The 24439-nt window shown below is 36.4% G+C and overlaps 1 protein-coding gene across 1 annotated transcript; it reads left to right on the forward strand.

Annotated features, from left to right (window-relative positions):
• Positions 1-10785: 10785 nt before the first annotated feature.
• Positions 10786-20248, forward strand: LOC133546832 (zinc finger protein OZF-like). Its single transcript, XM_061892664.1, has 3 exons — positions 10786-10928; positions 12694-12947; positions 18747-20248. Exons 2-3 carry the CDS (start codon positions 12785-12787, stop codon positions 20018-20020), a joined length of 1437 nt encoding a protein of 478 aa, XP_061748648.1. The 5' UTR covers positions 10786-10928; positions 12694-12784; the 3' UTR covers positions 20021-20248.
• The last annotated feature ends 4191 nt before the right edge of the window (positions 20249-24439 follow it).

Consider the following 24439-nt stretch of genomic DNA (forward strand, 5'->3'; position numbering starts at 1 on the left):
TATATATTATTATCATCCAGTATTAGTTTTGACAGTGTAAGTACATGAATATATGTGACATACTCCGCTGCAGTAGGTGGCAGTATTATATATATTATTATCATCCAGTATTAGTTGTGACAGTGTAAGTACATGAATATATGTGACATACTCCGCTGCAGTAGGTGGCAGTATTATATATATTATTATCATCCAGTATTAGTTTTGACAGTGTAAGTACATGAATATATGTGACATACTCCGCTGCAGTAGGTGGCAGTATTATGTATATTATTATCATCCAGTATTAGTTTTGACAGTGTAAGTACATGAATATATGTGACATACTCCGCTGCAGTAGGTGGCAGTATTATATATATTATTATTATCATCCAGTATTAGTTTTGACAGTGTAAGTACATGAATATATGTGACATACTCCGCTGCAGTAGGTGGCAGTATGCACCTTTCATGTCATTACTGCAAGCTGCCCTTCAACTCAAGGAAGAATTGCTCAAAGCTTCTTTCATGTCAAAGAGCTGCTACTTCAAAGAGCAGCATCTTTTAAAGGCCGATCCTTCGCCAACCACCCATCACTCCGTGTTGGGAGCCTCAAATGCTAACATCTCATCTCTTTTTGCACTCAAACTAATTACTTACTTTTAGAATCAGCTTTTTACATGTAAAACATGAGCCAAGAAATAAGGCAGGAAAAAATGTGGGAATTCCAAAAGGTGAGAAGGTTGATGGAGCAGCGACTCAATCTTACTGTTGAAGAAATATTTGGAGTGTTGGAAAGAACCGTAGCAGAGTACCAGGAGGAACTTTCTAGGACAAAGGAGGAGAACAAACGTCTACAAGAACTACTGGACGCTGTTTTCAAACCTCAAGTTGTGCTACACAGAGCAGGTTTGTTGACATCTTTTCACCTTATGTCACGTAAAGTTAAAGTTATAGTTAAAGTAGCAATGATTGTCACACACATACCAGGGGTGGTGAAATGTGTCCTCTGCATTTGACCCATCCCCTTGTTCACCCCCTGGGAAGTGAGGGGAGCAGTGGGCAGCAGCAGTTCCGCGCCCGGGAATCATTTATGCTGATTTAACCCCCAATTCCAACCCTTAATGCTGAGTGCCAAGCAGGGAGGTAATGGCTCCCATTTTTATAGTCTTTGGTATGACTGGGCCGGGGTTTGAACTCCCAACCTACCCATCTCAGGGCGGACACACTAACCACTAGGCCACTGAGTAGAATCAACAGCTTGTATAATGCTCACTAAATTATTGGATGACACTCTTGATTTGTGAATTTTATTTGACATTGTCTTCATGATGATTATCCTGTAGAAACAAGATTGTTTCTTTTAGATTTGTTTGTGTTTTCTAACAGTGGGAAAAGTCCAGAACAATTGGGAGATGACACCTTTTTAAAATGAGTGATTCATCTATTTTCTATTTGACATAAACATCATTGTGTTGAAAGCCTCCGCATGAATTTAGAAATAGAAACAAGTTGCAAGATTAGAATGTATGAATGGCTTTGATATTTATACCTGGAGCTTTGTTTTCAATGAAAAATGATATTTTGCTCAATAAAAATATTGTATTGGGGATAGGTTGATTGGCAACACTAAATGGTCCCTAGTGTGTGAATGTGAGTGTGAATGTTGTCTATCTGTGTTGGCCACCTGTCCAGGGTGTACCCCGCCTTCCGCCCGATTGTAGCTGAGATAGGCACCAACGCCCCCAAAGGGAATAAGTGGCAGAAAATGGAAGAATGGATATTAACATGACATGAGGGAAGAAGTTTTTACTTGAAGTCAGTTACATACTACATGACTTCTTCACTACTCAGGGGCTTAGTGGTTAGAGTGTCTGCCCTGAGATCAGTAGGTTGTGAGTTCAAACCCCGGCCCAGTCATACCCAAGACTAATAAAATGAAACCCATTACCTCCCTGCTAGGCTTGCAGCATCAAGGATTGGAGTTGGGGGTTAAATCACGGGTACTTTAACTAGACATTTTCCCGGGAAGTGAAAAAGGTGGTGGTCAACCAAGCCAAGATGGCTGTTGTGCAGCAACCTGTGAGCCAACTCTCTTTGAGGACACAAAGGGCCTAGATCAGGGCTGTCAAACATAGGTCCCACGGGCCGGATAAGGCCCTCCTGTTCTACAAGTCTGACATACCAATACGTGTTTTGATACCCTCTAATAAAATATTATGATTGACAGTATCGAAAGCAGCGCTAAAATCAACAAAAAAGTATATTTTTAAAAATATACTTCATCTCCAATGTCCATCATAACTATACATATAACTTCTTAGAAGTCCTTTTAGACAACCAATAAACATTAAATTAGAGCTACTTTGACTATAAACCAGTCCAAATGCCAAAAAAAGCAACACAAAGTGCACCCGTTAGAAAAGTTTCGCTACCAAAAAAAAACATCTTTAACTCTTTGTAGTAAAATATATAATTTCCAGTCCAAATGCCAAAAAAAAGCAACATAACGTGATTCAAAAGCTTTCTAGGAGCAATGCTATGCTACCTCACAAGACGTAACTACCTTACCTCATTTCTTGGCTTAACTTGCTTATGAACACATTGCTCTTGCACAGATGATAGTCAACAACCTCCATTTATAAGAAAGATGTGCTTACCTTTTTGGTTTAAACAGCTTATTTTGGTGTTGAGTCAGCCGACATGTCCTGCACTGCAGAGGAACCTCCTTCAGTTTGGGGACCAGGTGTAGTCCATTGGTAATCAGGGGAGGGATATGAGCCCAACAGCGAGTGCAGTACCAGCTACAGCCCTATGAGGGGGCTGCTGTGCAAATGTCTCACACTCAAACTAAACAGTAAACATGGTTTATGGGGGGGAAAAAAGATTAAAAATCACTTAGGCATTTTCAGAATGGATTTTACTATTATTTAAAGTGACTTTGTAAACAGAACGACGTCCCCCATAAGTAAGCATTGCCAGAACACACACACACACACACACACACACACACACACACATACACACACACACACACACACACACACACACACACACACACATACACACACACACACAGACACACACACACACACACACACACACACACACACACACACACACACACACATACATACACACACACAGACACACACACACACACACACACACACACACACACACACACATACAAAGCACTGAGGATTTGAGGAAAATAACTAAAGATTGTTGAACAAAAAAATATGGAACTGAAAATTTTCTGCAACAAAGATAAAAAAATAAAAAGATTTGGAAAATGATATCGATCCAGATACAAATGTTTTCCCCCACATCAGTAATAATAGTTGTTATTATCCAGATGAACAATATAATAGCAACATTAATTGTAATAACAAACTGTCAATTATTCATTTTAATAGCAGAAGTTTGTATGCAAATTCTAACAACATGAAGCACTTTTTAGAACAATTCAACAAACCCTTTAAAGTGATCGCTGTCACAGAAACATGGATTGATGATAAAAAAAATGAATATATTTTGATCTGGAAGGATATGAACTAAACTACATCAACAGAAGCAACAAAAAAGGAGGAGGAGTAGTTGTGTATGTGATGAAGAACCTGAACCACAAAGTGGTAAAAAACATGTCATTTGCTGTAGATAATATCTTACAAAACCAGTGAATTTGGCACGTTGTGTAAATGGTAAATAAAAAGAGAATACAATGATTTGCAAATCCTTTTCAACTAATATTCAATTGAATAGACTGCAAAGACAAGATAATTATTGTTCTAAAAGAGAAACTTGTTTTTTATTGCAAATAATCATTAACTTAGAATTTAATGGCAGCAACACATTGCAAAAAAGTTGTCACAGGAGCATTTTTACCACTGTGTTACATGGCCTCTCCTTTTAATAACTCTCTGTAAACGTTTGGGAACTGATAAGACCAATTTTTAAAGCTTTTCAGGTGGAATTCTTTCCCATTCTTGCTTGATGTACAGCTTAAGTTGTTCAACAATCCGGGGTCTCTGTTGTGGAATTTTAGGCTTCATATTACGCCAAACATTTTCAATGGGAGACAGGTCTGGACTACAGGCAGGCCAGTCTAGTACCCACTCTTTTAGTATGAAGCCACGCTGTTGTAACACGTGACATGGCATTGTCTTGCTGAAATAAGCAGGGGCATCCATCATAACGTTGCTTTGATGGCAATATTCGTTGCTCCAAAACCTGTATGTACCGTTCAGGATTAATGTTGCCTTCACAGATGTGTAAGTTACCCATGCCTTGGGTACTAATACACCCCCATACCATCACACATGCTGGCTTTTCAACTTTATACCTATAACAATCTGGATGGATTATTTCCTCTTTGGTCCGGATGACACAAGTACCACAGTTTCTAAAAACAATATGAAATGTGGTCTCGTCACACCACAGAACACTTTTCCACTTTACATCAGTCCATCTATGATGAGCTCGGGCCCAGCGAAGCTGCCGGCATTTCTGGGTGTTGTTGATAAATGGCTTTGGCTTTGCATAGTAGAATTTTAACTTTCACTTACAGATCTAGCGACTAACTGTTGTTACTGACAGTGGATTTGTGAAGTGTTCCTGAGCCCACATGGTGATATCTTTTACACATTGATGTCGCTTTTTAATGCAGTACCGCCTGAGGGATTTAATGTCCTCGCTTATGTGCAGTGATTTTTCAAGATTCTCTGAACCTTTTGATGATATTACAGACCGCAGATTTTGAAATCCCTAAATTCCTTGCAATAGTTCTTTGAGAAATGTTGTCCCTAAACTGTTCGACAATTTGCTCACACATTTTGTCACAAAATGGCGACCCTCGCTCCATCCTTGTTTGTGAATGAGGGAGCATTTCATGGAAGCTGCTTTTATAGCCAATCATGGCACCCACCTGTTCCCAATTAGCCTGTTCACCTGTGGGATGTTCCAATTATGTGTTTGATGAGCATTCCTCAACTTTATCAGTCTTTTTTGCCACCTGTGCCAGCTCCTTTGAAATTAGTTGCAGGCATCAAATTCCAATTGAGCTAATATTTGTAAAAAATAAAAACGTTTTCCATTTCGAATGTTAAATATCTTAACTTTGCAGTCTATTCAATTGAATATAGGTCGAAAAGGATTTGCAAATTATTGTATTCTTTTTTTATTTACGGTTCACACAACGTGCAAACTTCACTAGTTTTGGGTTTTGTAGAATGTATAAGCATTGAAATATGTCAGGAAAAAAGAAAAAACATATTCATCAGTTGTATATATAGATTAAGTATAGAAACATTTGAAGATTGGATAAAGGCAAATTACATGGACAATGGTCAAAAAATAATGTTCTTATGTGGTGACTTTAATATTGACTTATTGAACCCTAACTAACAAAAGTCCATTGATGACTTCATTGATACAATGTACAGCATCAGTTTATATCCTAAAATCACAAAGCCAAGCAGCATCACAGGACACTGTGCCACGCTTATTGATCATATCTTTACCAATGATTTTGATAACAACATTACAAGTGGTCTACTTATAACCAACATTAGTCATCATCTGCCAGTTTTCGCAATATATGATGGAAACTCCAAGAAGAAGAACATGGAAGACGTTAATACATTTTGAAAAATTTGCACAGAGAAGAGGATAATTGTTTTCAAAAATGAGCTAGAAAAGCTAAATTAGGACAATGTGTCCAATGAAAATGATGTTGATGAAGCATATGAACATTTCTTAAACACATTGATTTTTTTTAATGACAAACATTGTCCATGGAAACAACTCAGTAGAAAGCAGAGAAAGAATAATCAACCATGGACGACAAAAATATTTAAAATGCTTCTAATAAGAATACATTATATCGAAAATGTATAACACAAGCAAGTACAAAAGGTATAAAAACAAGCTAACTAGCATACTACAAACATGTAGAAAATAATATTACAGTCAATTATTAGACTGACACAAAAACAATATGAGAGCAACATGGGGGCATCCTCAATAGCTTTATTAAAAATGGTACTAAGAGGGATTGGCCCCAATTCTTCTCAGACACACTGATAGAATACAATACAATGAATAATAAAAAAACAGGAGTTGAACATGATCAGTAAAAAGTCTGATTAAAAAGGTGTGTCCTTAGCCCTTTTAAAAAATACATCAATGGTTTCTGCAGTCCTGAGGCTCTCTGGCGGGCTGTTCCACAGGTGGGGGCCATAAGAGAATATAACACCCACTCTCTGTCAAATAGTCAAAAACCCATCAATCAAAATGGTGTATGACCTCTAAGCCACGCCCCCGGAATTTAATGTGATCAGTAGGTCACTGACAGTATGATTTGACTGATCAATCCATTAAAGATGACCATGTATTTTACAGTCTGATACTAACTGTCTGATTTGTCAGATGTCAGTTGTTTTGAAAATCTATGAAGGACTTGTCTGTCATCTCTGTACATCTAATATATTTCATTTAACAGTATTGTGTATGTCAACTATACACTCTATAAAACTCTTAAAAAATGGAGAGGCTACTATGTTAGACATGTTAATGTGTGTGTGTGTGTGTGTGTGTGTGTGTGTGTGTGTGTGTGTGTGTGTGTGTGTGTGTGTGTGTGTGTGTGTGTGTGTGTGAGTGTGTGTGTGTGTGTGTGTGTGTGTGTGTGTGTGTGCCCACCCAGGAAGGATAGAATAATGTCTTGTGCTGCCATGAGGGTTTGTGTGGGCTCAGTTTGTTCCTTGCGTGCAACTTCAGAGTTGAAACAAAAACATTAGGAAAAGTTCTGTTTATTTCTCATAAAAGTTATTATAATGTGTCTTGCAGACGTCTGTGAAGAACATCTTCTCTCTGAGCAACAGGAGTGGAGCTCCAGGATGGTGAAGGAGGAGCCTCAACCCTCTTACTTGAAAGAGGAAGACAAGGACCCACTCTTCCTCCATTTTAAAGAGGAAGAGGAGGTACCAGAGACCCCACACTTTATAAAGAAAGTGAATGATCCACTGACCCCCAACATTAAACTGAACAAGGAGGAACCACTGACCGACCACTTTAAAAAGGAAGAAGAGGCGCCACAGATCTCACACATTAAAGAAGAAGAGGAGGAACACAGCCTTAGTCAGGAGGGAGAGCATATTGAAGGACTGATGTTCCCAGTGACTGGTGTCCCTGTGAAGAGTGAAGATGATGAGGTGAAAGGTGAAAGTGAGGAGAGGGGAGGGGGGGAGCCTCCAAGCAGCAGCTCAACACAACACATGACAACAGAAGCTGATGGAGACCACTGTGGAGGATCACAAGCAGACAAGCTCTTAGCTCCACTATCAGATAGTGAGGACACAACGTCACACTCTCCTGACACTGATGATGAAGACTCTAAAGATGATAAGACATGTCACACTGACAACACTCACTTCACATCTTCTCACTCTCACAAAACTTTTAAATACCATTGTCGTCTGAAATCACACATGAGAACACACACTGGAGAAAGACATTTTTTGTGTTCGACCTGTGGTAAAGGATTTACAAGAAGTACAGATGTGAAAGTACACATGAGAACACACACTGGTGAAAAATCACTTTCCTGTTCAACCTGTGGTAAAGGTTTTACACAAAGTCAACATTTGAAAGTACACATGAGAACACACACTGGTGAAAAATCACTTTCCTGTTCCATCTGCAACAGAAGTTTTCGTCATCGATCAACCCTTGTAGCACACACGAGAAGACACCCAGGAGAGAAAGTGTTGAGTTGCAGTGTGTGTGGTGAAAGATTGTCTTCTAAGTAGCAGTGTAAGAAACACAAGTGTGCTGGTGAGAACAGCAGCAGCAAATGAAACTGCAGGATTTGAAATAAACTGTCCAGACTTTCATTTTGACTTTCTAACAACATCAGCACATATAACATGTGTGACATTGTTGTTTGTCTAACACAATCTTGTTAAAATGCTTCTATATTTATACAACATTTTAGCAGCCCATTGCATGCATTAGTATGCAACATTGTTTACTTTTATATTGACATCAATTACAAAAGGAACAATTTTTATAAGGTCAGTAAATCCAAAACAGTACAAAACATGTGATACATTCAAATTACATTTAGTGTACATATATTTTATACAAAATAATTTCCTTTTAAAATGTGTGACTGTATGTGTAACATTATTTGTGTAATACTATTCTAATATGCTTCTACATTTATGGATTAGATGTTTTGTATTAGTGTTTTTTTTTTTTAGTCGAGTACCTGCATTAATATGCAACATTGTGTACTTTTATTAAAAATTTAACAGAACAATTTGACTGAAAAGGTGAGAGTAAACAGTACAAGACATATTTGACATACATTAAAAAGATGCAAGTGTATATATATTCATCATACAATATTAGACTTATTCATAATAGTGTTTTCTATAGGTGTTTGAAATATTGAAGTGTGACATATTTGTATTTGTAATTGTTAATAATCCCATAGATTATCACCTTTATATGATATACATATGTACTGGTTCACATCTGAAACATCTTCTGGACCACTTCAGGAAGCATATTATTATTTACTTTATACATCATTTGAACAGTTGTCTTTTATACAATTTTAAAATGTGTGATTTTATGAATCATTTGTTGGGTCTCTATAATCCATTTTATTAATTATTTTTATTAATCTCTTTTATTATATGATGATTGTGTTGTGATTGTTTTACATGTATGTCCCCAGACCTTTATGCAATATAAATATTAAATGCAATGTCTGAATTGTTTGTGGAGGGATGGTTTTGTTTTTACAAAGTTTTTACATTTGTGGATGAAACACAAATTTCAATTATTGTGTTTTAAACATATGTTGTTTTTTTTTGTTTTTTTTATGATCCCCAAAAGATTATCAATTTCAGAAAACAAGTTTGGAGTGTCAAGCAAAAGCCAATATTGTACATCATCCCACAGAGATTTACTTTGCAAACATTCTTAAAATAAACGGTTTATTTTATTTCTCTTCAGCAGAAAGAACAAGTGTTGTCTTCAATTGCAAAACATCTTAAACGTTTTTTTAAGTGGTCAATTCTGGGTTTATTTATTTTTATTTTTTCATTAACTCCTTTGCCTTTGGTTCTGAGTATTTTTTTTTGTTTGTTTTGTTCCAGAGAAAATACAGCAAATAGGAAATAGTAAATAATTGTCTAATTTCAGAGTTTCAAATCTGTAATATTGTGTCCTTCCACCAAAAGCCCAGAAAGTTTAGAAAAAGTTCTGAAAAACATTGCATGCTGTATTTAGAATATTTTGAACGGAGACCTTTATAATTGTTTTTTAAATATTTTCATCTATTTGCACGTCGTACTTCATTAAGTGCATCAGCGAAAAAATGCCTTTTTCAAACCATTAGGGTTGCCAACACCCAGACTTTGAAATAAGGGACATCTTGCAGGCAGTCGGAACATTTTTGGTGTCCCTTATAAAATTTGGGTTACCCCTATTTCAGTCCGGGCCTGAAAAAATGCTTCAAAAATGCTTAAAAATGCCAAAATGCTTAAAAATGCCAAAATGCTTAGAACAATCAACTTAACACCTCCACTAGACCACTGTTGCACTTACTGTAAGTCCTATCCATACCATAATCACAAGAAAATTGTATTCTTCAACCATACAATTATTTTTCCAAAATGTGCAAAACATAGGGTGAATTTTTTTAAAAAAACAATTGGGATGGGTGCTGGATCAAAACTGAGCACTTACAAGAACAAGAAAGAAAGAGAGGTCCGCACACACCGCCACAGCAGTGTGAAAAAGAGCGCTTGCTAAACGTCATACTTAAATAAAATGAATCCTGATCAATGTAAAATGTGCAAAACTGAACATTTGCAGTTTCTTCAAAAACATTTGCCATTAAACAGCTGGCACACAAGGACCAAACAGAAAGGTTGATAATATGGATGTTAACAATGTCCATGTGAATGTCCATATAAGACAAAAGTCAATGGCCGTAAATGTCCTTCATGGAGTGTTAGGGCCAGGGGACGTCCTGGTGACACTTCTGATTGATCATAAAGAAAAGAAGAACAATAGAAAAAACGTATTAAGACTATGTTAGAAGCACAGCCTGTAGGGAAAAAAAAAATATATATATATATATATATATATATATATATATATATATATATATATATATATATATATATATATATATATATATATATATATATATATACAATAAAAATAAAATAAAACGCCCTTTCACTCACCTATTTTTTACTTCAGAGAAACTTTCTGCTGCTCTTCCTGCGGCCACAAAGAGCGGTCCTAGTGCCCTCCATGTATCCTAACCGCCATTCAACAAACAAAGAAGACGAGCGACGAAGCCAAGTTGGAAGTGGTCCATTGAAAAGTTGATAGGACAACCTCCTGTACTGTAGAATGTAGTATGGACCACAGGACAGGACGAAGAAGTCCCGTTAAGAAACAGTGGAGGCTTAAGATGCTCTACTAGTCTGCTGGAAATCCAAAGAAGACGAAGGAGTAAAAAGCAAGATGGCGTTTGACGGAGAAGGCCTAAACGTGGCCACTGGCCATTATTGTTTCTCTATTTGTATTTAGTGCATACATGTACGCATATATGTGTCGTGTAGTAGATGAAACATTCTTAGTCATTGTTTGTATCCGGATACATTAGTCTGAGCGCACTTTATCGCCTCTTGTGCTAGTTAGCTTAGCTTGTTAGCTGCTAACAAAGAGACGCACATTTGATCAACACATCGCTAAGTAGAGATCAAGTGTGAGAGTAAAGTGTTGTGATTGTGTGAAAATGTGCCAAAGAACCATAGCAAAGTATGAGGAGGAACTTTGTCCAACAAAAGAGGAGAAGGAGCGACAACATCAACTACTGGACGCTGTTTTCAAGAAACATCAAATTGTGTTACACAGAACAGGTTTGTTGACTTCGTACTCTCACATCTTTACCAACTTTATATTTCATAATTAACACTCTTTTTCAACAGAAGATGCTTTGTCTTGTGGGGATGATGCAATGCTTTGATTTAGATTCTTCATGAAAAGGAGACAGTTTGAGGGTGATGTTCCTCTCAGTTTGTAACAATGTGTGATTGATTGATTGAAGGAGTTATGAGAAGTTTGCATAGGAAAGGGTACACTTTCATCACGGTACACATTCACTGCTGCAAGAAAGCCTGAGATGCTTTCAGTTGAAATATATTTTAATTCACACAGTACTATGTAGAAAGTAGCATTTCAAATACAAATATACTGCAGGAAAATATAGTTGAAGTAGGTAAAAGGCTTTGTATTCCCAGTTACGAGTAGCCGCAACCTGTAATGTATTTTCTTTTTGATAGGGTGTTCCACATTTTGGTGATATAGAAGGCACACAAATCAGAACCTTTTTTGGAGTGAGATCTGGGTTGAATGTGATTTATACAACTGCCTTTGGTGTTGTAATGGTGAATATATTTTACATTTTTGAAATATTTAAACAGGTACATGGCATACTTGCCAACCCTCCCGATTTTCCCGGGAGACTCCCGAATTTCAGTGCCCCTCCCGAAAATCTCCCGGGACAACCATTCTCCCAAATTTCTCTCGATTTCCACCCGGACAACAATATTGGGGGCATGCATTTGCTGCCTTTGTTGTTCTCAGCAACTGGTCGTATAATATATGCGGCTTTTACACACACACACACACACACACACACACACACACACACACAAGTGAATGCAAGGCATACTTGATCAACAGCCAGACAGGTCACACTAAGTGTGGCCATATAAACAACTTTAACACTGTTACGAATATGCGCCACACCGTGAACCCACACCAAACAAGAGTGACGAACACATTTCGGGAGAACATTCGCACCGTAACAGAACAAATACCCAGAACCCTTGCAGCACTAACTCTTCCGGGAAGCTACAATATACACTCTCGCTAGCACCAAACCCCACCCACCTCAACCCTGCCCCCCACCTTAACCACTTCCTGATTGGGACTTACATGGATCAATAACTAAAATTAAACATTTATTTTCAATAACCAAAGTAGTCAACAACTTGAATTATTAAAAGAACATAAAGGTGACTGACTTTCCTTCAGCGTGTCGTAGATGGTCTCCAATTCCCAAAGAGGATTTGTTGATGGAGATACTCCATAAAACACCACATGTTTTTGGTCAAAGTTCCTTTTGGCCCAGCCAACAAAATGACCACAAAAATGTGTTTTGCATGATGACAATAACAAACTATTTAAGTTATTTTGGAATTTTAGATTTTTATTTCCATGATATTGAAGTTATGATAATGACTATGTCATTACAAGATCATGGTTAAATTTAGAGATAAAGTTCAGGTTTTATAGACAATATACACAATAAAATATTTACACACTTAACATCAGTGAGTGTAAGGTTAAAAAAGGCTCAATCAATTCTGCCTCATACTTATAAAACACTTTTCAAATTGCCTCCCATCAAATTTACAGGTCGGTTTTTGTACTCACTGTACCACTTTTGAATTAATTTTGGGAAAAAAGGAGGTATTTCCCGTATTTGTATTGGTTGTTTTACTAGACACGCTTTTAACACAACACACAAAACAACACATTTAATGTCATTGTGTTAACAGTGTCAGTCCAAAACTATTCATATTTTCCATTAATTTTATTTAATTATTTACCCAACAGATGTCCAGCAGCCCCCTCACATTAAAGAGGAAGAGGAGGATCCACAACCCTCCACATTAAAGAGGATGAGGAGGATCCACATCCCCCTCACATGAAAGAGGAAGAGGAGGAAGTGTGGATGAGTCAGGAGGGAGAGTGTCCTGTAGGGCAGGAGGAGGCTGATGTCAGCAAGTTTCCACTGACTGTTGTCTCTGTGAAGACTGAAGAGCATGAAGACAAACCACCTGAGTCCTCACAGCTTCATCACAGTCCAAGTAAGCACAACATTTTATTCTCAGGGCATTCAATCCATCACAACTGGACTCTTCACTTTCTCTTACAAGACCTTTGTCCTCTCATCCAAGTAGGCTTCATCACTTCATGCTCATGCACTTCAAGTCTTGAATATAATCATTGGAATTTGAAGTGGAGCTGTACTTTTTTGGGGAATTTTTCTATCATTCACAATCATTATAAAATACATGATAGTGGATATATTAAAAAAAAAAAATCCCATTCTAACTGGGCTGGGCGATATGGCCTTTTATTAATATCTCAATATTTTTAGTCCACATCACGATACAGCATATATATGTGGATATTTTGCCTTAGCCTTGAATGAACACTTGATGCATATAATCACAGCAGTATGATGATTCTATGTGTCTACATTCAAACATTCTTCTTCATACTGCATTCATATATGCTACTTTTAAACTTTCATGCAGAGAGGGAAACCACAACTAAGTCAAATTAGCAAAAGTGTATTTACTAAACAGTTATTGAGCAATGGCACAAACATTCATGTCATTTCCAAACAAAGTGCAAGATTGTCAGAGACATTTTAAAACAAGCTCATAGTGCACTTTTGTGCATGATGTCACTAATATGGCATATCAAAACAACACTAAATTAAAGTTAAATTTTGTACAGAACGCCACTACCAGCGCCTCCCTCGTGACATGTTCAAAGTTTTTCCGGAGGTGTGAATTGAAACTCTCTCTGACAGGAGACTCTGACAGACGTTCCCAGCAGACCCTCACAATGCGTTTGGGCCTCCCAGGTGTGTCCGGCATCCTCCCCCACCATCGCAGCCAACTCACCACCAGGTGGTGATCGGTAGAAAGCTCCGCCCCTCTCTTCACCCGAGTGTCCAAAACATAAGGCCGCAAATCCGATGACACAACTACAAAGTCGATCATGGAACTGCGGCCTAGCGTGTCCTGGTGCCAAGTGCACATATGGACACCCTTATGTTTGAACATGGTGTTTGTTATGGACAATCCGTGACGAGCACAAAAGTCCAATAACAAAACACCACTTGGGTTCAGATCACGCCTCTCCAGGTTTCACTGTCGTTGCCAACGTGAGCGTTGAAGTCCCCCAGTAGGACAAGGGAATCACCCGGGGGAGCACTCTCCTGTACTCCCTTGAGTGAATCCAAAAAGGGTGGGTACTCTGAGCTGCCGTTTGGTGCGTAAGCACAAACAACAGTCAGGACCCGTCCCCCCACCCGAAGGCGAAGGGAAGCTACCCTCTCCACCAGGTTGAACTCCAACGTCCAGGCTTTGAGCCAGGGGGCAACAAGAATAGCCACCCCAGCCCGCCACCTCCCACTGAGTGCAACGCCAGTGTGGAAGAGAGTCCAGTCCCTCTCGAGAGAACTGGTTCCACAGCCCTTGCTGAGCGTCGAAGTGAGTCCGACTATATCTAGCCGGAACTTCTTTACTTCGCGCACTAGCTCAGGCTCCGTTCCCCCCCAGTGAGGTGACATTCCACGTCCCAAGATGTAGCCGAGGATCGGACCCGCCAAGTGCCCTGCCTTCGGCTACCGCCCAGCTCACATCGCACCCGACCTCTATGACCCCTGCTATGGGTGGTGAGCCCATTGGAGGGGGGAACCCACATGGCCTCTTCGGGCTGTGCCCATGGGAACCAGGCGCTCGCCATCGTGTCCCACCTCCGGGGACACGATGGGGGGCCCTAGTGACCTGCGTCCAGGCGAGGGAAATCTGGGTCCTTCGTTTGTATTTTTCAAAAAGGTCTTCGCGCTGCTCTTTGTCTGACCTAGGACCAGTTTCTCTTGGTAGACCCTACCAAGGGGGCATAAAGCCACCGGACAACAGGGCTCCTAGGATTATTGGGACACGCACACTCCTCTACCATGATAAGGTGGCAGCTCAGAGAGGAGTGTGTGTATAAATATATATATATATATATATATATATATATATATATATATATATATATATATATGTGTGTACATGTGTGTGTGTGTGCATGTATATATATATATATATATATATATATATATACACAGTGAGGTTCACAAGTATTTGCACACCCTGCATTTTTGCAAGTTCTCCCACTTGGAAATTAGTGAGAGGTCTGAAATGTCCATCATGGACGTATTTCCCCTGTTAAGAGACATAATCAAAAAAGACAAATCCGGAAATCACATTGTATGATTTTTTTTACGATAAATTTGTATGTTACTGGGGTTCATAAGTATTTGCACACGTGAGAATCAGCAATAATTATGACTCTCAAAGAGATGTCATTCTACCTTAAAAAAGTCCACCTTCAACCCACAACTAAACACCCACCCACCACTCTTTTGAGCTCATTAAAGTCACATGTGCAGCCCACAGTCAGTCAAGATCCACCTTCTACTATGGACAAGACCAAAGAGCTGTCAGAAGAACCCTAGATACAAAATTGTAGAGCTCCACAAAGCTGGAAAAGGCTATGTGACAATTGAGAAGCAGCTTGGTGAGAATAGATCAACTGTTGCAGAAATTGTTAGAACATGGAAGAGGCTAAACATGACTGCTAATCTACCTCGGACTGGGGCTCGATGTAAGATTTCTCCTAGCGGGGCATCACTCATGATAAGAAAAGTGAGGCATCAGCCCGGAACTACACGGCAGGAGCTGGTGAATGAGCTGGGACTCCTGTCTCTAAGGCTACTATCAGTAGAACGCTACGGTTTAAAATCATGCATGGCACGGAAGGTTCCCCTGCTTAAGCCAGCCCATGTCCAGGCCCGTCTGAAGTTTGCCAATGGCCATCTGGATGATCCACAGGAGTCATGGGAGGAAGTCATGTGGTCAGATGAGACCAAAATAGAAAATGTTGGTGTAAAATCCACCCGTCGGGTTAGGAGGAAAAAGACGGCTGAGTATCATCCCAAGAACACCATTCCTACAGTGAAGCATGGGTGTGGAAAGATCATGCTTTGAGGGTGCTTTTCAGCAAAGGGGACAGGGCGACTGCACTCGATTCCGGAGAGGGTGAATGGGGCCACGTATTGAGAGATTTTGGCCAAAAACCTCCTTCTCTCATTTAGAGCATTGAAGATGGATCGTGGCTGGGTCTTCCAACACGAAGCACACAGCCAGGATAACCAAGGACTGGTTCCATACCAAGCATATCAAGGTTTTGGAGTGGCCTAGCCAGTCTCCACATATAAATCCAATAGAAAATCTTTGGAGGGAGCTGAAACTTTTTGTTGGTCGGTGACAGCCCTGAAAGCTGACAGTTCTAGAGAAGATTTGTGTGGAGGAGTGGGCCAACATCCCTGTTGCCGTGTGTGCAAACCTGCTGAACAACTAAAGGAAACCTTTGACCTCTGTAATTGCTCTACACTAAGTATTAACACTGATATTCTCATGTGTACAAATACTTATGAACCCCAGTAACATACAAATAAATCATAAAAAAAAATCATACAATGTGATTTCCGGATTTTTCTTTTTAGATTATGTCTGTAAAAGTGGAAATACAGCTATGATGAACATTTCACACCTCTCCCTAATTTCTAAGAGGGAGAACTCACAAAATTGCAGGGTGTACAAAATACTTGTGGACCTCACTACATATATATATATATATATATATATATATATATATATATATATATATATATATATATATATATATATGTATATATGTATATATATATATATATATATGTATTAGGGCTGAAAATCTTTGGGTGTCCCACGATTCGATTCAGTATCTATTCTTGGGGTTGTGATTCGATTAGATATCGATTTTTTTCGATTCAACATGATTCCCAATTCAAAAACGATATTTTTCTGATTCAAAAGGATTCTGTATTCATTCAATACATAGATTTCAGCAGGATCTACCCCAGTCGACTGACATGCTAGCAGAGTAATACATTTTTGTAAAAAAACATTTATAATTGTAAAGGACAATGTTTTATCAACTGATTGCAATAATGTAAATGTTTTTAACTATTAAGCGAACCAAAAAATATGACTTATTTAATCTTTGTGAAAACATTGGACACAGTGTGTTGTCCAGCTTATGAGATGCCATGCAAGTGTAAGCCACTGTGACACTATTGTTCTTTTTTTTTTTTTTTATAAATCTCTCATGATAATGTCAATGAGGGATTTTTAATCACTGCTATGCTGAAATTATAACTAATAATGATACTGTTGTTGATGATATTCATTTTGGTTTCACTACTTTTAGTTTGTTCTGTGTGGTGTTTGTGTCTCCTCTCAATTGCTCTGTTTATTGCAGTTCTGAGTGTTGCTGGGTCAGCTTTGGTTTTGGAATTGGATTGCATTGTTTTATGGTATTGCTGTGTATTGTTTTGTTGGATTGATTAGTTTTTATTTATTAAAAAAAAAAAAGTGAGAATCGATTCTGAATCGCACAACGTGAGAATCGCGACCCAACTTCGAATTGATTTGTTCCCACACCACTAATATATATATATATGTATGTATATATATATATATATATATATATATATATATATATATATATATATATATATATATATATATATATATATATATATATATATACATATATACACACACCATATTTTCTGGACTATAAGTCACAGTTTTTTTCATAGTTTGGCCGAGGGTGCGATTTACACTCAGAAGCGACTTATGTGTGAAATTATTAACACATTACTGTAAAATATCAAATAATATTATTTATCTCATTCACGTAAGAGACTAGACGTATAATATTTCATGATATTTATCGATTAGGAGTGACAGATAGTTTGGTAAAGGTATAGCATGTTCTATATGTTATAGTTATTTGAATGACTCTTAGCATAATATGTTAGGTTAACATAGCAGGCACCTTCTCAGTTGGTTATTTATGCCTCATATAACCTACACTTATTCAGCCTGTTGTTCACTATTCTTTGTTTATTTTAAATTGCCTTTCAAATGTCTATTCCTGGTGTTGGGTTTTATCAAATAAATGTCCCCAAAAAATGCGACTTATTCTCCAGACCTAGATGTTTTTTTCCTTCTTTATTATGCATTTTCGGCAGGTGCGACTTATACTCCGGAGCGACGTATACTCTGAAAATTACGGTATACACTTTTTCGAAATCATTTTGGCATAAGCAGGATCATTTCGATTTCTTACATTCACTTGTTATTTCATATGTTGATCAGAAGGGGAGCACTTTTAAAACCGACACACATTCAATTTGAAAAATTCCTCCTTTTTGGGACCACCCTAATTTTGATAGATTTCACCACCGGGGGTGCAAATGAGACATTCTCTATTAGATACAACGGTTTTCCGTAATGGCACCATGATTTATGTCCTAACTTGTTCACACCTCCTCATATGGAAGGTACTTGGTGTCTCAAGAAGGGTAGAAATACAAGAACAAATACATGAATGCACACTGTGGAGTGTTTTGTAAGGTGTCTCCAGCTCAATGACAGATAGTTAACAGCAATTGACCCTCACTGGGTCCATGTGCACACTCTCAGTTACATTAACACTGACATTATACATGTGGGCCAATAGATAGAAATGCTGTTAAATGTAGCTTTGATGTGGCAAGCTACTTTTGCAGTGTAGCGTGTAGTGTAGCTTGCTACAATTCTCTGAGGATAGCTTAGCTACATTTAATGGAGAGTAACTTGTAGCTCAGCTTACTACATTTTCCAAGTCGCTTGCCCATCACTGTCCGTTTGGCCTAGCTCACATGTGAATAGTTTGAATACTGCAAACTTCAATACAGTAACACCTCATTTGTGTTTTATGTTCTGCAGACGTCCAGCAGGTGTCAGCAGAGACTCATGAAGAGATTCCCTCCAAGCAGCAGGAGTGGAGCTCCAGTGTGGGACAGAAGGAGCGACAGGCCCCCTCCCACATTAAAGAAGAAGAGGAGGAACTGTGGGATCAGCTTCAAATGTTGGTGGAGGATAATGATGAAGATGAAGCTCAGTCCTTACAGCTTCATCACAGTCAAAGTGAGGAGAACAGAGGGGCGGAGCTTGTAAGTCAACACATCACAGAAGCTGATGGAGAGCATTGTGAACATATAAAGTCACAACCAGACAGCATCTTTGCTCCACTGCCAGACATGGACCACATGATGTCAGACTCTTCTGATCACAGTGACCACATCCAAAAACCTTTGGAGAGTAAAAACGACTCTAAAGGTGATACGAGACATCACACTAACAACAAACACTTTGACTGCTCTGAATGTGGGAAATCATTTAGACACAAGAGTAATTTTACAGTACACATGAGAATACATACTGGAGAGAAACCTTTTACTTGCTCTGTTTGTAAGAAGAGTTTCTCCACAAAGCGTAACATGACCACACACATGAGAACACATACTGGAGAGAAACCTTTTACTTGCTCTGTTTGTAAGAAGAGTTTCTCCACAAAGCAACACATGACGATACACGTGGGAAAACACACTGGAGAGAAACCTTTTACTTGTTTTGTTTGTAAGAAGAGTTTCTCCACAAAGCGTAACATGACCACACACATGAGAATACATACTGGAGAGAAACCTTTTACTTGCTCTGTTTGTAAGAAGAGTTTCTCCAGAAAGCTTGACATGACCACACACATGAGAACACACACTGGAGAGAAACCTTTTATTTGCTCTGTTTGTAAGAAGAGTTTCTCCATGAAGCTTGCCATGACCATACACATGAGAAAACATACTGGGGAGAAACCTTTTATTTGCTCTGTTTGTAAGAGGAGTTTCTCCAGAAAGTTTGACATGACCACACACATGAGAATACATACGGGGGAGAAACCTTTTACTTGCACTGTTTGTAAGAAGAGTTTCACTATAAAGACTGTCATGACCAGACACATGAGAATACATACTAGAGAGAAACCTTTTACTTGCTCTGTTTGTAAAAAGAGTTTCTCCAGAAAGCCTAACATGTCCACGCACATGAGAACACATACCGGAGAGAAACCTTTTACTTGCTCTGTATGTAAGAAGACTTTCTCCAGAAAACAAAACTTGACAGCACACATGAGAACACACACTGGAGAGAAACCGTTCAGATGAACTGTGTGTGATAAGATGTTCCGGGTTAAGTATAAAGTCAGTAAACACAAGTGTGTAACAGTCACGGAAGCTGCAGGAATTTAAAAACACTTAAACAGTGATTGTGCAAAATTTACTTTATGAACACAGCATGGTTAATATGAATGTATATTTGATGTTGTATGTAATGCTTCTCATCTTCTACTGTTATATGTTGTCCTGGAATTACTTTTTAAAGGCCTACTGTAATGAGATTTTCTTATTTAAACGGGGATAGCAGGTCCATTTTATGTGTCATACTTTATCATTTCGCGACACGGCCATATTTTTGCTGAAAGGATTTAGTAGAGAACATCGACGACAAAGTTCGCAACTTTTGGTCGCTAATAAAAAAGCCTCGTCTGTACCGGAAGAAGCAGACGATGTGCGCGTGACGTCACAGGTTGTGGACTCCCTCAAATCCTTACATTGTTCACAATCATGGCCACCAGTAGCGAGAGCGATTCAGACCGAGAAAGCGACGATTTCCCCATTAATTTGAGCGAGGATGAAAGATTCGTGGATGAGGAAAGTGAGAGTGAAGGACTAGATAAAATGAACAAAATAAAGACTATACAGTGAGAGTGATTTAGATGTTGTTAGACACATTTACTAGTATCATTCTGGAAAAACCCTTATCTGCTCATTGTGTTACTAGTGTTTTAACGAGATAATATGGTCATACCTGTACAACTTGAAGGTCGGCCCCGCACCTTTCTTCAGCACCAGTTGACGGGTGGTGGCGATGCCCATCTCTGCCATTCGCAAGGGACCCTCTTCGAAACACGATCTTTCGAAATGATCGCTGCATAATACACTGTACTTTGTGTGTGTGGTCTAATCCAACCGTGTTCGCTTGACATCTGTGTTCCATAGTAAAAATTCACCGTCATCTTTCGGAAATGTAAACAAGAAAACGCCGGCTGTGTTTGTGTTGCTAAAGGCGGCTGCAATACACCGCTTCCCACCTACAGCTTTCTTCTTTGACGTCTCCACTATTCATTGAACAAATTGCAAAAGATTCAGTAACACAGATGTCCAGAATACTGTGGAATTATGCGATGAAAGCAGACGACTTATAGCTAGGATCGGTGCTGGAACAAAATGTCCTTTACAATGCGTGACGTCACGCGCACGCACATCATACCGCGACGTTCCAGCAGGATGGTTCGGCGCAAATTTAAAATTGCAATTTAGTAAACTAAAAAGGCCGTATTGGCATGTGTTGCAATGTTTATATTTCATCATTGATATATAAACTATCAGACTGCGTGGTGGCTAGTAGTGGCTTTCAGTAGGCCTTTAAGTTGTGTGCATTTATTGAATATCATATATGTAGTTACTATTTTTTTTTTCTCATCTTTGAAGAGAGGATAAGTTATTATTTCCATTAGGGGTGTTGTTGTTTCTTATAAATCCACACATTTTTTTTATTTGATTTTATTGATATTATTATTCAATTAAAAGTAAGGATGAACAAAATTGCTATTAAAATGTGGATTAGCAGCATTGTTTGTTTGATTAATTAATACTTTTATTAGTAGTTAATCAATTCATGGTACATAGTGAGTTCAGATAGCATAAGAACAAGTATATACAACAGAAGAACATTTGATTATTTACATTAGGTTATTTATAATTCGGGGAAACCGAAATAGCAAAATGACATCTGTGAGTGAGTAACACAGCAGTTTTTTAACATGTACTTAATTATTTCAGTCATTATTAACATACTAAGATGAAGAATATCTTATTTTCAATAAGTTTGAAAGTGTTTCTCATAATACTTCTTCTTTGTACTTTGTAAGCACTATTAATTTAAACATCCTCTTAAACTGGCTGATATCAGTACAATGTTTAACTTCTTTACTTAATCCATTCCATCATTTAATTCCACATACTGATATGCTAAAAGTTTTAAGTGTTGTACGTGCATACAAATGTTTTAAGTTAGATTTTCCTCTAAGGTTATATTTCTCCTCTTTAGTTGAGAAGAATTGTTGTACATTCCTTGGTAGCTGTTACGCCGGTTCGGCATCGTGGTACCGGGTTCGATTCCCGCGAGGATGCGTCAAGTGAACACAGCAAAGATAAGATATACACAATTTATTTAAATAACAAAAAAGAGCTATATAACAAAAATGCTGGACCTAGTAGAATAAAACAAATAAAGGACGCTAGCATAGAAGCTAGGATATACAACAATGTATTTAATATTTATACACTAAACATGTATTTAATATTAATACACTAAACATGTATTTAATATTTATACACAAACATGTATTTAATATTCATACACTAAACATGTATTTAATATTAATACACTAAGCATGTATTTAATATTCATACAAAAACATGTATTTAATTTTAATAAACTAAACATATATTTAATATTAATACACTAAACATGTATTTAATATTGTTACACTAAACATGTATTTATTATTAATACACTAAACATGTATTTAATATTCATACACTAAACATGTATTTAATTTTAATACACTAAACAAGTATTTAATATTAATACAAAACATGTATTTAATTTTAATAAACTAAATATATATTTAATATTAATACACTAAACATGTATTTAATATTCATAAACTAAACATGTATTTAACATTCATACACTAAACATGTATTTAATATTTACACACTAAACCTGTAGTTATTATTAATACACTAAACATGTATTTAATATTAATACAAAAACATTTATTGAATTTTAATAAAGTAAACACATATTTAATATTAATACACTAAACATGTATTTAATATTAATACACCAAATATTTATTTATTATTTATCCACTAAACCTGTATTTAATATTTATACACTAAACATGTATTTAATATTAATACAAAAACATGTATTTAAGTTTAATAAACTAAACATATATTTAATATTAATACACTAAACATGTATTTAATATCAATACACTAAACATGTATTTAATATTTATACACAAACATGTATTTAATATTAATACAAAAACATGTATTTAAGTTTAATAAACTAAACATATATTTAATATTAATACACTAAACATGTATTTAATATTTATACACTAAACATGTATTTAATATTAATACACTAAACATGTATTTAATATTTATACACAAACATGTATTTAATATTAATACAAAAACATGTATTTAAGTTTAATAAACTAAACATATATTTAATATTAATACACTAAACATGTATTTAATATTTATACACTAAACATGTATTTAATATTAATACACTAAACATGTATTTAATATTCATACACTAAACATGGATTTAATATTTATACACTAAACATGTATTTAATATTCATACACTAAACATGTATCTAATATTTATACACTAAACATGTATTTAATATTCATACACTAAACATGTATCTAATATTTATACACTAAACATGTATTTAACATTTATACACTAAACATGTATTTAATATTCATACACTAAACATGTATCTAATATTTATACACTAAACATGTATTTAATATTCACACACTAAACATGTATCTAATATTTATACACTAAACATGTATTTAATATTCATACACTAAACATGTATCTAATATTTATACACTAAACATGTATTTAATATTCATACACTAAACATGTATCTAATATTTATACACTAAACATGTATTTAACATTTATACACTAAACATGTATTTAATATTCATACACTAAACATGTATCTAATATTTATACACTAAACATGTATTTAATATTCATACACTAAACATGTATCTAATATTTATACACTAAACATGTATTTAATATTCATACACTAAACATGTATTTAATATTTATACACTAAACATGTATCTAATATTTATACACTAAACATGTATTTAATATTCATACACTAAACATGTATTTAATATTTATACACTAAACATGTATTTAATATTTAAACACTAAACATGTATTTAATTTTTATACACTAATCATGTATTTAATATTAATACACTAATCATGTATTTAATATTTATACACTAAATATGTATTTAATATTCATACACTTAACATGTATTTATTATTTGTACACTAAATATGTATTTAATATTCATACAGTAAATATGTATTTAATATTCATACACTTAACATGTATTTATTATTTGTACACTAAACATGTATTTAATATTCAATCACTAAACATGTATTTAATATTAATACACTAAACATGTATTTAATATTAATACACTAAACATGTATTTAATATTCATACACTAAACATGTATTTAATATTAATACACTGAACATGTATTTAATAATCATATACCAAACATATATGTAATTATATACTAATCATATATTTAATATTCATACAGTAAACATGTATTTATTATCCTCTAAATAAGGCACACTTGGAAATAATGAATTTCTTT

This window comes from Nerophis ophidion, unplaced genomic scaffold, assembly GCF_033978795.1.
Source record: "Nerophis ophidion isolate RoL-2023_Sa unplaced genomic scaffold, RoL_Noph_v1.0 HiC_scaffold_45, whole genome shotgun sequence".
Lineage (NCBI taxonomy): Eukaryota > Metazoa > Chordata > Actinopteri > Syngnathiformes > Syngnathidae > Nerophis > Nerophis ophidion.